At 36.3% G+C, this 15,432-nt stretch overlaps 2 protein-coding genes across 2 annotated transcripts in view; one reads left to right on the forward strand and one right to left on the reverse strand.

The window, feature by feature from the left end:
* Nucleotides 1-3,275: 3,275 nt before the first annotated feature.
* Nucleotides 3,276-6,422, reverse strand: LOC117600872 (armadillo repeat-containing protein 6 homolog). Its single transcript, XM_034316851.2, has 6 exons — nucleotides 6,281-6,422; nucleotides 5,571-5,878; nucleotides 4,730-5,061; nucleotides 4,359-4,654; nucleotides 4,013-4,278; nucleotides 3,276-3,914 (listed from the first exon to the last, which is right to left on the reverse strand). Exons 2-6 carry the CDS (start codon nucleotides 5,685-5,687, stop codon nucleotides 3,540-3,542), a joined length of 1,386 nt encoding a protein of 461 aa, XP_034172742.2. The 5' UTR covers nucleotides 5,688-5,878; nucleotides 6,281-6,422; the 3' UTR covers nucleotides 3,276-3,539.
* Nucleotides 6,225-15,432, forward strand: part of Pi3K21B (phosphatidylinositol 3-kinase regulatory subunit alpha) — a 35,569-nt gene continuing 26,361 nt past the window's right edge. Inside the window, exons 1-5 of the mRNA XM_034316838.2 lie at nucleotides 6,225-6,365; nucleotides 7,098-7,945; nucleotides 8,029-8,142; nucleotides 8,326-8,406; nucleotides 8,496-8,543. Of these exons, the coding sequence (XP_034172729.1) occupies nucleotides 8,058-8,142; nucleotides 8,326-8,406; nucleotides 8,496-8,543 (214 nt within the window). The 5' untranslated portion in view covers nucleotides 6,225-6,365; nucleotides 7,098-7,945; nucleotides 8,029-8,057. The remainder of the gene's footprint in view (nucleotides 6,366-7,097; nucleotides 7,946-8,028; nucleotides 8,143-8,325; nucleotides 8,407-8,495; nucleotides 8,544-15,432) is intronic.

Below are 15,432 nucleotides of genomic sequence, written 5' to 3' on the forward strand. Positions count from 1 at the left end.
GGTCTCAATTCTATGTTGCTTATTCTATTACTATTGTTTATAAATATAATTCAACCTATATCGAGTTTGGTATCATTTTAATCAGAAAAATCTCACAAATGCATTAGTAACAGTTTCATTGAGAAAAAGTTAAAAATAAAAAAGTTTTATCGTTGAATTAGTATTAGTCACACGGATATTACGGTCGGATCATATTACACGGTTTCCTCGTCGAGCGGCTCGGTTCGCCTAGGGGGATCCCCCCAAGTGGAAGGGATAGCGATGTTTCATTTATCCAAGCATTCTTTCGTTGAATTTATCCAGGTTTTACTGTACATATTAAAGATAACCATAGCAATGACATCGATTCAAGTACAATATCAATCATAGTGTCCGTTCGTCTAGTGAAAAAGCACTGACTTTAGAGTCCAAGTTTAACCGCAGCAAATATCATAAATCTAATTATTATCAAATAATTTTATTAAAAAGCGATAAAATAATTAACATAAGCTTTAGAATATTTATTTCAATAATTTATTTGAAATTACAAAATATACTAGACGAATTGACACTAGCAACACTAGTATCCGTTCGTCTAGTGAAAAAGCACTGACCTCGGAGTCCAAGTTTAATCGCAGCAAATATCATAAATCTAATTATTTAATAAAAGCGTTAAAATAATTGACATAATCATCTGATAAAAGCTTTAGAATATTCAATAATTTATTTGAAATTACAAAATACACTAGACGAACGGACACTATGATTGATATTGTATCTATATGCTTGTCTCGTAAAGAAATTGATAAAACTGTAACTGTACACCGTAGAAACGTATTTCATCTTCGACAACTTCAATTGCGATAGATTCATGTTTTATTAATCATTGTTCGTGAAAAATATTTTTGAAACATGTATATGAACGTCGGTGAAATTCAATTTACAACTAAGTAACAATCTCTAACGATTGATAGGAGAAACTGGTGAAAAACTGCGCGGGCAATCAATCCTCAGTGTCAATTAAATCGCAATTCCGGTTTGCCTTCTCGATGCCAAGGAAGTCTGCGAATACCATTGCCGTACACTTTGATCCGCTTTAATATCCTCTCGCGAAGCTGTTCCAATTTCTGTTGCAATTATAATTCGTTTTCAATAAACCTTTACGTTTCCCTTCTATCGTTTCCTTTATTTTACAACCAACACGTTTCCGTCAGGTAAGTGTCCATCTTTTAATCACTTTAAATAAAAAAAAGAAACTAAGTACACACGAATTCTTATTTATGTTCGCTTCGTTCCTTTCAATTATTTTATTACTTTCTTCAATTTATGCATACAATTGTAGCTGAAACACGTGCATCGGTAGTATAGGTAGAAAAATAACTCCTTCGAAAAATGATTTGCGATTTGAACGATCGAAAAAGGCAAAACGTTCGCGATCACTTTTGCTACAAGTTTGAGAAACAAGGTTGTTCGATCGAACGTTCACTTTTCAACGGTAAAATGTACATACCATACTTGCAACTGTACCATGTTACTATTCGAAATATTTATGGCTGTGAATATGTGAAATGTATGTAAGTACATACGTGTTCTCCACGGAAGGGCATCTCCCTTTTACGATGTACCTATTATTTAAATGGCCAACAAGTGGTGATTCGTGTTACAAGGATAAGGAAAAGAAAAATAGTCGGGCGATATTGAAATGAGCTTAAAGTATTGTATCCTCCTGATCTAGGAGATGCGTTTCGAACAGATACAATCATTATCTGCATTTCAACATTGTATTGTACATACATACATACTAACACGAGCACCATGTTTAGTTCGCACTTCGATTTATTGTTTCAGCACGAATTCGCTTCCATTTGCATCGGTTACAGTTACAACATGTAAAGTATGCTGATATCGGTGAACTTTATTGCTGTGGTTTACAAATTAGATCCTTCCGATGCAAATGGATTAACACGTTCACTGGCACAGTAAAAAATAGTAATTATATATGTATGTTACATCATTCTACATAGAACGGCATGCCATAGTATTTTTTAAGGATACTAAGGACTATTTTTCTAATCTTAAAGCCTTAACTCTAGATGTCTTAAATTGTTGACTCGAACTACCGGATATTCCAAATTATTTATTCTAATTATGTATCGTGACAGTCAACGTGTTAAAAGTAAAACTATCTACAGAATGGATAAATAAGGTAGGATGTTTTCAGTACAGAAAAATCATTTTCGTTCTTAAAAAGAACAACCTAAACAATCTCTTATATTTCCATATGGTCCATTTTCGAATCTGTATATATAAACATATATATTTTTTTTACACAATTTCTCTAACTACAAAGTACACTTCGATGAAAGTAGATACATTCTCTGTGATTCTTTTACAAGAACGAAACACTTTGCGTCTCGTTTCCTCGCTGTTTATATGGAAAAAAATGTTTCTCTATTGTATTATCGCATTCGCTTTTAAGCAAATGTGATCTCGTCAAAGACTGTGATACAATCGTAGTCTCTTGCAGGAGTGAAGTACAACGAACAAACAATAAATGTATCAATGTGAAAACCGTCGCTGATCGAAGCGCGGTTTTCAATATCGTAATTTGTGTATTCTATAATATCGAACAAATATTATCGTCTATCGTAAGAGATTTGTTATTAAATTAACCCTTAGCTTTTCTGAATGTTTCCCGTTTGAACAAAAAATAAAGTGGATAAGTTTCAAATCGTTTCTCAGTGTCTTTCAACTTTGTGAAGAATACAAATTCACTGTTAAAATATTTCAAGGGATAGTTTTATGAAAATTTTCCATTGTATTTTCTCTTATAAAAATGCGTCAAGAAACGCGGAGAGAGTGTGGACTGATGGAACAAAATTAAATCGACGTTGTACGATATGGATGTTCAGTGTTTAATATGAATGTAAATCAATATTCAATGTTATCTTCGATGTAATCGAACACATTACCTGACTTTGCTCAAAAAGAAATTCGGAATTCTGAATTAAAGCAACACTAAAAGATCGAGCTTACATTTCATCGAAAAATTCAATAAAACAAATTTAAACTGTCTGGAGTCTTTTAGCAAATAACATACACTTTTCAATTAATTGTAATTCACAAAGAGAATTTCATGTATTTACTCAACAAAAAAATATAGGTATATGTATGTAATGAAAATTTGATTCAACGTGAAAATAAACCATCAAGATAACAGCTAAATGGATTAATGTTCGAGCGGTTTATGTGTGACTAATCGCATGCTTTATCGCGTTAAAGATAATTAAAGATAATTAAAGATATAATGTTTATTATCAATCTATATTGATACACAACATATAAATATATATATGAGAGTGTATAAAAAGTAAGTTAAAAAATCAATATATGTGTATATACATACATATATATAACAATATTTGTATAGATATTATGTCGTACTACAAAAAAGGAAAAAATACTATGTTAGTTGTTTATTTTTCGACAATTTATTTCGTCGTTTGTAAGCGAAACATATAAAAGTGGCTGGAACATTTTAAAACCGAATGTCGTGGTTATTAATCGACCGGGTGGTTCAAGGAACCACCCTTTCCAGTCCATCTTTCTTTCAATTCTACCTTTAATCCCAGATCCCTTAAGGCTGCTTTCACGTCACTTTCGATCTTAGGGCCATGTTGTCGCAAGGCATTTCCCAAGACATCTTCTATACCGTGAGCAATAAATTCATTACACTCTGCTTTATTTCTTACGGACATATTTCTGATGGCCCAAGCAGCTTGTTTCAAAACATTTATGTTTTTAGGGTAAGCTTTCATCGCGTCTACTATTATAAGCGCTGCTCCGCAATCGTAAAACACACCAGCGTTTGAGGGACACCTCAGTGTTAATGCAGAAATACATGCAAGTCCAGCAGTCACTACACACTCAGAGCCCTATGATATAATAAACACAAATTGTACACAAAAACCTTCTTCTATGGTACTAACTCAGCATCTTTCACAAAAGCAACTTCACGACAAAGTAAACTTACTTTGAGCCTACTAATGGCAGAAACAATCAAGGGGCCACAACCTGATGTTACAATTTGAGACTTCACATCGTCGTTTCCAGCCAGAGCTTTTAGTAATTTCAGAGCTTGCCAATTTAATTTCTCAGAGTCTGGATGGTCGATCATAACGTCTATCACAAATTTTAATCCTCCTGCAGCCTCTACCTCCTGACAAAACTCATTTCTCACTATTAGAGCAGCTAGAGTTATCATCAAATCTCCTACAATTCCTTTATCTTTTTTGAATTCTGCATTCAACAAAATTTATTTATTAGAGTGTTATATATGACATACCTATTAAATTTGTAAATAATCAAATAGTATTTACTTGGCATTAAATTAGTAAGGATATTGAGAGCTCCTTTTGCGATAACGCTTGCATGCTCGTGAGCTTTTCCATATTCGTGTCTAATGTCATCATCTAATACCAGAGCTCTAATTACAGCACAAGCATCTCTTATTTCTGATGCGCTTGCATTATCCTGAACTAATATTTTCTTAAGTTTATTGAAAATGTCTGCATTGAAAATACCCTGTCTGTTAAGCTCATGTTTTATACAACACTCTCTTATCCAACGCAAAAGGCATTGTAACGTTGGAATGTCTGAATGGTTGTCTAAAATGCTAATGAGTGAATTAATGTACAAACAGAAAATAACCACATCTGACAATTGATCATACTTATTAATAATATCTTACTGCATTTGTAAAGCTATTCCTTCTTCGTTTAATAGGTCTGGATTACCCATCATCAATGAAGTAATAGTTTTCAAGGCTGCTCTTGTTATTGAAATATTATTAGGACAAGTTTTTATTAATTTTATTAAAGAATCGTATCCTCCCTTTTTTCCTGCATATACCCTACGTGAAATATCTTTATCTAATTCATTCCTTAACTTGTCTAATACGTGTGAAACATTGTCATAATTCTGATCCTCAATGGCATTATTAATTTGAGTTAGGCAAGACACTATTAAACTACTATCATCGCTGATAATTAAATCTTTAATGATGTTGCTCAAGTCTATGCCCTATAAAAATAGAGCCGTTAAAGCAACCATGGCACAATGTGTACTTATGTAATATGCTCTAGATTATTTAAATTCTTGCATTTTGTTATCTTGTATTACAATTTAAAGTATGTAACTAATACAATAAAACATTGCTTTGCACTTATGATAAATCATTAATATGAAAAAGTAAAATTATTAATTTTTTTATAATATAAAAAAGCAAAGTAAATAAAATACTAACGTTAACATTATACAATTAGCTGTTAAAGTACAATTCCCTGTTCTTTGTTAAATAACTAAAATTTATATTCTAAAATATAAAACCTAATACCTAGCATCAACAAATCTCTTAGCTGTCAAAACTGGAATTTGAAACTGGAACTTGGATATATTGATTAATGCCAAAATTAATTTGAAGATTTTAAATTAATAAACTATTCAGTTGAAACGAATGGTAACAATGCATTGAATGACACTTTTGACTAATGTTTAAGTCAGAAAAATGGCAAGTAAAGAAATTGGAGTACCTGAGCTTCGAATTGTTTTACAGCATCTTCAACAGCTTCCTCGGGAGACATCGAAAATTGTTCGATATTTTCGTTAACAACCTCATCGTAGGTTTCCTGACTAATTACACGTACCATGATAATGTTATTTCTTTGTTCACCGTGCCCTAGATTTCTATATTAGGAAATGAATGTTGTCTCAGAAGAGTACTGTATGACTCCTCCACGTGAAAACCAGTGAAAACAAAAAGACAAATGTCAATTTGATCGCGTTCTGCAATACACCTATCGGGAATTAAATGCACCAGAAGGGGATACATCTAGGGTCCCTGAAAGATTATTCAATTTTTCCTTTTTATTACAACTATTTGAAATTATTATTTTTATAGCTGCAGCACTCTTTCATTTTAATTTTTCGAAAAACAACGTGGGCGCGGCTATTAAATGTTTTATTCAATAATTTCTATGAAGATTATATACCTCACTCTATCTAACTATCGTATTGTTCAATTTAAAAAAACCATTTAGGTCGTAATAAAAGTGATATTCAAATATAGAAAATTGTAATAAAATATGGCATGAAATAAAAAATAAAAATATGTTTGAAAAAGTAGGTTTCTCATCCTGGTAAAACGTAAGCAATGATCAATCACAGCGCCCTCAGCTGCTAAGGCTGGCATAACCGTGTTCGTACGTGTTGCGACTAAGGGAAACAATTCTTTGTCACTTACCTTTTGGTCTTTCCAAGTTTTTTTTGTCGTTCCATCGACGTCTGAAGCTCAAAACTTCGTGTACCCGACGTGCCGAAGTGCAAAGGTATTATTTTCAATGTTTAGTCGGTTTCATGGAGTGTATATTGTCAACTCCTGTCCTGGTATCCCCACCGATCATCGTCCGTCGAGTTTCTTGCTCGTAACTCGTAATTTGTAAGAAGCCTAATCTTGGCTGAATCGCTTTTGAACGTTGTGTTTTCCGATACCAGGAAGTTGTGTTTGTGTATAATTGAAAAATGAACACTCTACGAGAGTTCGATCAGCATGGCTTTCACGATTATTTACTTATCAGGCGTGTAAACTTTGCTATGCTATTCATTATCGAAGGCGTGCACTGTGTATCATTTTTTTGCGATATAACAGTCATTATATGATGACAATGAATTTTTTCGTTATTTGAAAATTTATTATGTAGTGAAACTGGGCGAATAAAAATGTATAGAATGAAGTTATGCTGTGATTGACAGGAATATTGGTATTTCGAAACGTTCCTAAACGATTCGCGTCCCTATAGTTACATGTACTTGTTATGTTTTTTCTATTATTCTTTTCCCTAATATCAAGATTAACAACATAAGATATCTGTTATAAAAATATAATGTGTGCTGTTTGGACCTTTAAAGGTTTACATACATTATTTTACACGAGGACAATTTATCATTTTTTCAGTTTAATTTAATCTTTTAATAAAGTTAGTTGCTGTTAAGTGCTTCTGTAATTAGTAAATTATGATAATCTTATTAAAGTAATCATAGTTATTTTTGTTTTGTTATAGGAATTGCGATAGGTTCAAGAAGGTGACTGTGGATATGAAACGACATGAAATAAATATCCAAATAAAGGAAGAGGTACATTTGAGCAGTGGTTCACCACGAAAGAAATGCAAGAAAGAATGATGAAATCATGATACATAACTAGTTATCATTGTGTTCATATCAAGTTACTTTGATAGATTTTGCGTGTTCAGAGAAGCTGACACTCAAAATATCATCATAGTTAATCATTACATACATTGCTCTTCATATATATAAACGTATGTATATATATACATCTATATGTATATATATATATTTACCAAACAAGATTTTTAAATATAATTCTATGTATACACGCGAGTAGCCTTAAACAAGAGTTGTAAATTTTTATAATTGTGGTGCCATTTTATATAAACAGCAGAAAAATCAAATTAGTTCCACGAAGATATACAATAAATACAGTACTCAGTGTTTTTCTATTTCTGATAAGAATCAATTTTTTAAACGATGCTCAAACAGTTACAAATACTCTTAAATAGTGTACATTGGGTACCTAATAAAAATCTGTTCTGACACAATCTGTGTTGTAACTAAAGTAAAAGAAAAAATGTTCCAAGTTTGAGAAGAGGATGCACAACTGTCAGGAGAGATTATGTTCTGTGATTATAGTGTTGTGCAAAGTTATTCATGTTTACATACTATGTATGACTGACAAATGAGTTGATTGTAATATATTTTTTCATGGATAAAATATATTAATGTGATCGTTTTTTAATGAACTTTGGATAACTCTATTTTGAAAGAAAGAGAGAAATAGTGCTCGTATTTGTGTGAGCAAGAGGAGACCTAAGAAGAATACATTGTACCGGTACAGAATATTTTATGAATTAAAGAAGTTTAAACTATAAAATTTTAAGAAGGAAATATTTAATATAACTATTTTATTTTCAGACATTAAAGGTACACGCGAGAAAGTCCTAATGCTGAAAGGAAACTTAACACCGTACTTAGACACTCATAATGAAGAAGAGTCGTCTTATGTAACCCTCAGCAATGGACCGTACGGTAACTATATTTTATAGGTATAATTAGGGTGTGGATATTTGTGCAAATATATATTTTGGCAAGATGGTGTTTACCATGAAAATTTGACAGATGTATTTTTTGAACATTTCTGATCCGCAGTCTAATTATAATGAATACAATGTGTCGAATAAATCTGTTAATTTCTTCTTTTCATCATTGCAGTATACTCTACTGACACAGAACCCAACAATAATCACGTCCTTGTAGATGTATATTTTTTAACCCCTATTCTTTGTAAACACTGTAAGTATTACATTAAAATGAATTTTATGCTAATTTTGTTGCGATATTATATAATATATGATATATATCTCTTTTTTTTTTAATTAAAGGCGAAGATTATGTTTGGGGTACTGGAAAAGTGGGGGTCCATTGTGAAGGTGAGTCCTTTCAATACATTCAATAATAAATTCTATTCATAATAAATTCTATACTTTGAAGAAATTTACCTTATGATGGTTCGTGTCGCACATAGATCGATGATATTTTGCATATGAAAATTCACATTTCAACACTTTAATCGCACTTGAGAACGTAAAAATGAGAAAAACACTCCAACTCTTATGCCGAATGCGCGCCTCGATTACGATTACATATATCGAAAGAATCGAATTATCGAACGATACTAATCGACGGCGGGAAAAAATGAATTCCGCGACGGGATTGCCCTCTTTGGGGTTATATCGCAAAGCTTGGTATTATTCGTTCAACGAGAGAATGTATCTGTTTCGCGCAGCTCAGGAAGGCCCTCTACTCTGATTTCTAACTTCGCGGTTATTATATACGGTGGACAAAAATATATGAATAGAAGAGAAAGCGAGCAGTAACGTCGAAGGTCGGAGCGTATACTAAATATAAGACCACTGGATATGTTGGTCGGTGCCACAACGCGCTTGCGCAGATGAAGCGTGCTTGAGCCAATCAGAGTTAACATGCGCAGAACAAACGAAAAACTCGTCGTATGACAGGTATGGTCTCTCGTTGAACGAATAATAAACACGGTGGATCCTTGTTTTCTCGATCACCATCGAGGGCGGCACCGTAGCATAGTAACACATGCAGTCGCGGTGATTTCGAGTGGCGTGCTATCGTATCCCCCTTCACCTTACCTCGCGTTTGTTTCCAGCTCGGCTGGCAGTTTCTTTTCTAAAACTCCACAACCCTCTCCTGTTCCCTCTTGTGCCCCACCACCGTGGCTTTGCCATCGTACGACCCAGGAACGTATCTACACTCTCGACGAACTTTGTTCTTATTCCATTTGAATTTATACATCTTAAATATTCATTCAACCTCGATCATCATATCGTGTCTCTGTCCATCTAATTTAACGTATATTTATCATTCTATTTTCTATTGTTTAGCTTCTAATCAGAAAAGCGTGTAATAGATCACACGTTTCTCGCTTCGCTTCTCCTTGATCGTTATCTTCGATATGGCGGATTTTAAAATAAGTAACCATTTCGTTTTTTTAATCGTTTCTTCGAGGTCTTTGACACCGTACAAATTCCTTTTCTCTCGTTTCTTGAATTTCTTTACGCTCCAAACGTTTGCCATCTTCGACGAACGACTCGATATACCATTTCGCGATCAATTCAACGGTTCCATGATAATTCGCGCATTTTCGACGAACGTATGCCGAATATAGACGCGGCACGTATAAATACGCGGTGGAAGATACAGAATTAGCGAAGCAGGCAGAGAGGTAGGAACCGTTTCTTCGGATCGTTCGTCTGGTATATCGGCTTGCTGGCCAGATATCATAGCCTGGCAACTGTGCAAACGAAATTACTTACATTTCATTGAATTTCACGCTCGGAAAAGGGAACTACCGTGCGCACAATGATCACGTAGCGGACGGACAACTCACGAGCGGTCTTTCTTCTTTTTCTTTTTCTTTTTTCTTCTTTGTCGATCGCTCGATCGTTAGGATGAAATTGTTTGAAAGAAAAGAAAAATTCGAATACGGTTCATGTAATCACTGAACTCTTGATATTCTATTTTGCAATTTTTTTTGCAATTCAATCACTGTAGAATTTCGAGTCACTTTGATGCTCGAAGTTTAAAGTTCGCTCGATTTCTCAAATAACACGTATCTTGAAAGACACTCTATATACATATACCTACATCGAAGCGATTACCAGGCCATCGTTATTTCACGCGTACCAAATGATCGTTTTACACGCTCTTAGCCGGTCGTTTTACTCTTTGGCGAGACAACTGTTTACCAACGACTCCCCGCTGGTAATCCTTGAAAATCGGTGCATTCGATTACGCGAAACAGCTAATCACGTCGTCAAAGCACGCCTAACACGCTGCTGTGTTCGCATCGCGTCCGGAATTGAAGATTCTGTCCCCTTGTCGTATGATGATAAAAAGGCGATGATAAAACAAGTTCTTCTCTTTGTACCTAAGACGCGCTTTCGAATGAGTTCACCCTTCCATGACCTACGTTCGGCCTGATACGTCCTTGTGCCTTTGATTCAGAGCATTCGAGCGCGGTTTCTCAATCGTCTGATGAGTCTTCATATTCTGACCACCTCCAGAATAAAATGTTCCCTTCTTCCTTGACACGTTCACTGGTGTAGTGAAAAGGATTGTCTAGAGAACGACACGTGGAATCAGTATATCATTGTTTAGTTTTTTATTAAGATACAAAGTGTCTTAACGTTTAGTTAACTCTCTGAATTGTGTTAAATGCAAAATTCATTATAGCCTAATGGGGTAAAATGCTAGCTATGTCCATGAACCAACCGGTTGATGGGTTTGTCCGAGGGTTACACAAGAGAATCAGAAGATCGAAGGATCACAAGAGTCCATAGTATGTTTAATTCGATGTGAAAAGGAAGAAAGAAGAGTGAAAGTCTGTAGAATCATGCGTACCTATTTACTGTACGAAACTAAATGCACGAAAAGGAAAAAAAAAAAAGAAAAAGAAACTGTAGACACGAAAGAAGCTGGATGAAAGAGTCGCATCAAAGTATACTCTCGTACAGTGAGTAAAAGAGGACTGTAGGCGGTACTATTCAGTTCGCGAAGATATTCCTTTTCTTCTCCAAATGAATCGGCGACTTTTTCGTTGGTCGTTGAAAAGGAGTGTGTTCGTTTTAGAGTCACGGAATAAAAAATTCAAAGAACTTCACTATAAATAAAAAAAAAAAGAAAAAAAGAAGTCTCTGATTTCTTTCTTCTTCTATGATCTATACTATTTATATTCTATGAGAAAAGGAATTTATGCACGAACAGCTGATCACGGTTTGTAATGGGGCGTTCACCCTGGAAGAAATTTCTTTCACACACTCTGTTTCGCTATCAGATTTCTTCTTTCTTTTCAAAAATTCGACGAATCTCCAGTTGAGATATTGATCGACGGATTGTCGGTGGATTGTCCGAAATATGTTTAGAGCGTTGTAAAATAATTCGAGCGAGGTGTAATTGCACGATACTGTGAGCATTTCCTCGGAGAGCGACCGCTTTTCGTGTATGTATCACTTAGCGACCGTATCGTGGCTTTCTTCGCGCATCGATCCGCTCGTAAAATTAAACTCGTGCGTCATCCACGATCGTCGCTTTCGAAATTCATCGACGTTAGGACCCGCCTCCGTTTAAGAACCGATAAGAATCTCGAGAATGAGCAAAATTTTTGGCTTCGCGAGAATTTTTGTTTTCAGGCTTTCACGGCTCGATCTGTTGTTACGGTTCGCGCATTGACTGGTCACAGTACATGTGGTATGATTTAGTAGGTGTAGAAGGGTGATTTCGATCTTGAGGACCAACCACGCTCTGCTGATCCTGTGAATTTTCAAAACGAAGAACTACAGAAGAATTTTCTTGTCGGCGAAAGGTGGAAGGATATCTATACATAAAATATACATACATATATGTATGATGCAATTAACGGTCGGTTCTTGATTGTTGATCAGGTACATAAGTACATATATGTTGTACGCAGCGAAAGCATTAAAGAAGAGTAACGCGTAAGTGCGGTTCAACGATGCGTTTCACCTTTCCCGACCGACAAAGCGGGAGAAAATGACGAGGCACCGAGTTGTTTCGAAGGACAATCGAACGGGGTCAAAAGTCCTCCTGTTGCTACGTGGAACGAACGAAGCCATGGAAACGAGCTCGTCGCGCAAGCGCTTCACCCTTCACCCTTTCCTACTTTTACTCCATTTTTTCCCCTCGATTTCCTACTACCCATTTCCGGTTCCTGCTTCTTTCTCCTTCGCATCGAAACAGATGCGGCAATTTCTTCACTTTCATTCATTCGTTCACTTTTGCTTTTTGTTTCACCTAATCATGCAAATAAATGTGGAGCATTTCAAGATTCAAATTATTCTACATATATAGGTATATATTATCTACATATTTACTTATTGGAAAGAGTGACAAAGTCTTATCTGAAGTGTGTAGGTATCTTTAACTGTATCAACTATATATTTGGGAACAAGAGAAAGAATGTTTCCTCGATCGTTTCCGGTGTTGTCACGGAAGCCAGGCTTCTCGCGGATTCAAGCTGGAATCTGAGTTGTAGGTACGCTCGAAGCATTCTGGTAGCTCGTTATTCGCTAGGTACTTCGACCCTCCCTCGTCTTATTTGTATTCGATTCGTCTCTTGAGAACGCCCTGCACATTCTTATCGTCGAGGGAACGTTTGACTTCCGTGTGGTGTCTTGTCGGTAAGCTCGATGCATCGTTTCGTTGCACGAGCATCGTACGTACTTACATACTTACTTCTCGATGCTTCTTACGATAGTAAAATCGATCGACGATCGAGAGCCACAAAATTCTTGATCACTGATAATAAATGATATCGAAAGGGGAAAAGTATGTATCTTGTTCACGGTTCGTTGCTCGATGACTGGCCCGATAAAACTGTTTCATCGACCTTAATTGAATGATTTCGATAGGAATGACCTCGGACACCCCTCGCCCGTCCCATTTACACTAATCGAAATGCGCTTAACTTATTTGAGTCATTAGAAGATTTAACAAATAGATAAGTAGCTGTATCGATGAACTTCTCTTTTGTTATTTTATCAGAGTGAAAACTCGTGACATAATGAAAAGCAATATCTAGGCAGTCCGTTGTTACGTGTGTCGAGTCACATAGCGTTCAGATTCTTGGTAAATTCCAGAAACTCCTCCAATGATCCTGGACGAGTCGACTCGTAGTAGAAGGGTCGGGAAACTCGGAAATGAATTCCGTGGTGGGGAAAAAGCGATCGTTGTCGAAGTTTCACGTAAAAGTAACGACCCGTAACGAGTCCTTTCCGTATGTATCACGATGCCATGCCGCGCTGTCCTGCTTTTCTTTGTCCTATGCTTACTTTATGTACTTTACGTACTTTACGTGCATTGACGCTAGTACGCGCGTGAGTTAACTCTTCGTATCGGGTCGGTCGATTAAACTAAAATTAACTCGTCCACCTCGAGCAAGCGAGTCCCCTCTTTCGGTACACCTTCGAGCGGCGTTGGCGTTTACCTTCGTGTCCTTACGTCTCGTTACACGTTTTTCCACCTTCAATTTTCAGTCTCGCGGAAAATTTTTCTCTCAATCCTTTCGTTTAATCGTGTAAATGAATTTTCGAAAAATTTTCCACAAAACGACCAATTTCGAGATGCAGAAAGTCTGATAGATCGTTCGTCATTCTTTTCCATTCTCTATGAATTCTATGTTTCTTTTGATATGCTACGTATTCACGTTTCGATTAGGATTAGAGGGTACCAGCTGCATTTCAGGGACCTCTTACACGTATACACAGCCGGGATGCACGCAATGGAGCTGCATTGATTCGCGGATATAGAGGCAGGCACCCCAGGCTCAGGGCGGAGGTCATGGGTAATGGAGTGCACCGTCACGTTGCTATGGGAAATTCGGGATTCCCCGGGTAAAGGATATAGTCGACACGATGAGAGTAGGGTATGTTTCACGACACAGTCGATCGAGGGTTACGATCACTTGGCTCGACGATGATTCTCGTTCAATTAATCCTTTCCATATTATGTCATTGCAAGAACTAATATGCACGTATAATCGGTCACTACCGTTGGATACGGTAAAACCGGCAACGCACGGGGCTCAAGCTCCGGAAATGCTATTTTCGTAGTTTCAGTACGAAAGTTGATAGCGGTATCTATTAGTCGATCAGAGAGATCCATGAACTGACCGAAGGACACGGTAGAAGCGTTTCGCGTTTCGCACCGAGTCACGTATGTACGTGCGTTTTTCATCGACCGCTTTCCGTTCGGCAATTACGTCGAGTCGTTAATTATTACCGTCGTGGCACCCGCAATTTCGTCGATTACGTAACGTCGCCACTGTAGCTCGTCTCATTACCAGCAGTTTACCGCCCACTCTTTCGTGTTATTGTTCGTATTTCTTCGAATCGAGACTACTTCTTGGCGCTCCCCTTACTCTGACCGAACACGTTTCGAACCTCATTAACCAGCTTAAGAAACTTTATAGTATTCTTAATTTTGCATACACCGCGTGATTGTAGAAAAAAAAGACACTAGACATGAATCTTTACGAATCAATTTGCATGGTTACGTAACTGATGTTGCATCGATAGAATCAAAATACGGTGCGGTGATTCGCTGCTTTTGCCTGCGAACGCGGTGTGTCCGGTATTGAAATTGCGATTAATAATGAAAATGTAAATGAGACTGTAGAAGCTTCATTCCGTCAATGGATTCACAAACTGACCCCAACTTATATTTCTCTATAGAGTATCTAATACGATACTAACAGCTGTTATTCAATAATTGAACATAATTAATTCAATAATATAGGTACACATACTGATATACTTGATACATTGGGTATATCGACTCTATCTTATTAAAGTTGTTTGTAATCAAGATAACGTTTTATAACGCTATTGTATAATGTTCGTTCTAATTTTATTGGATTCTATTTGTACTAAACGTTTTTGTCTTAACAGATCAACCGAGAACCTCCTTCCACCCCCCCCCCCCCCCCCCTCGTATTAAAATCATTAAAATTATTAAATCACCTTCAAAAGAATTCTTCAATTTGTTTGTATCGTTCGATGCAGGCTATTGTATGCTTCTCGACCAAGATAAGATTTGTATGCAGAAAATGAAAGATGGCGACAAGGTCCTCCTTATAATCAAATACGGGCGTGTGCACGCGCTAGCGCGTGTCTTCTCCTCGCGCGTGACGAAGACGATCTATCGGTCCGCCAACAAAGATCCATCACGCACACGTTTGCCCTCAATCGCCGACGATCGATCAATCCATCGATC

Source organism: Osmia lignaria, chromosome 16, assembly GCF_051020975.1.
Source record: "Osmia lignaria lignaria isolate PbOS001 chromosome 16, iyOsmLign1, whole genome shotgun sequence".
Classification (NCBI taxonomy): domain Eukaryota; kingdom Metazoa; phylum Arthropoda; class Insecta; order Hymenoptera; family Megachilidae; genus Osmia; species Osmia lignaria.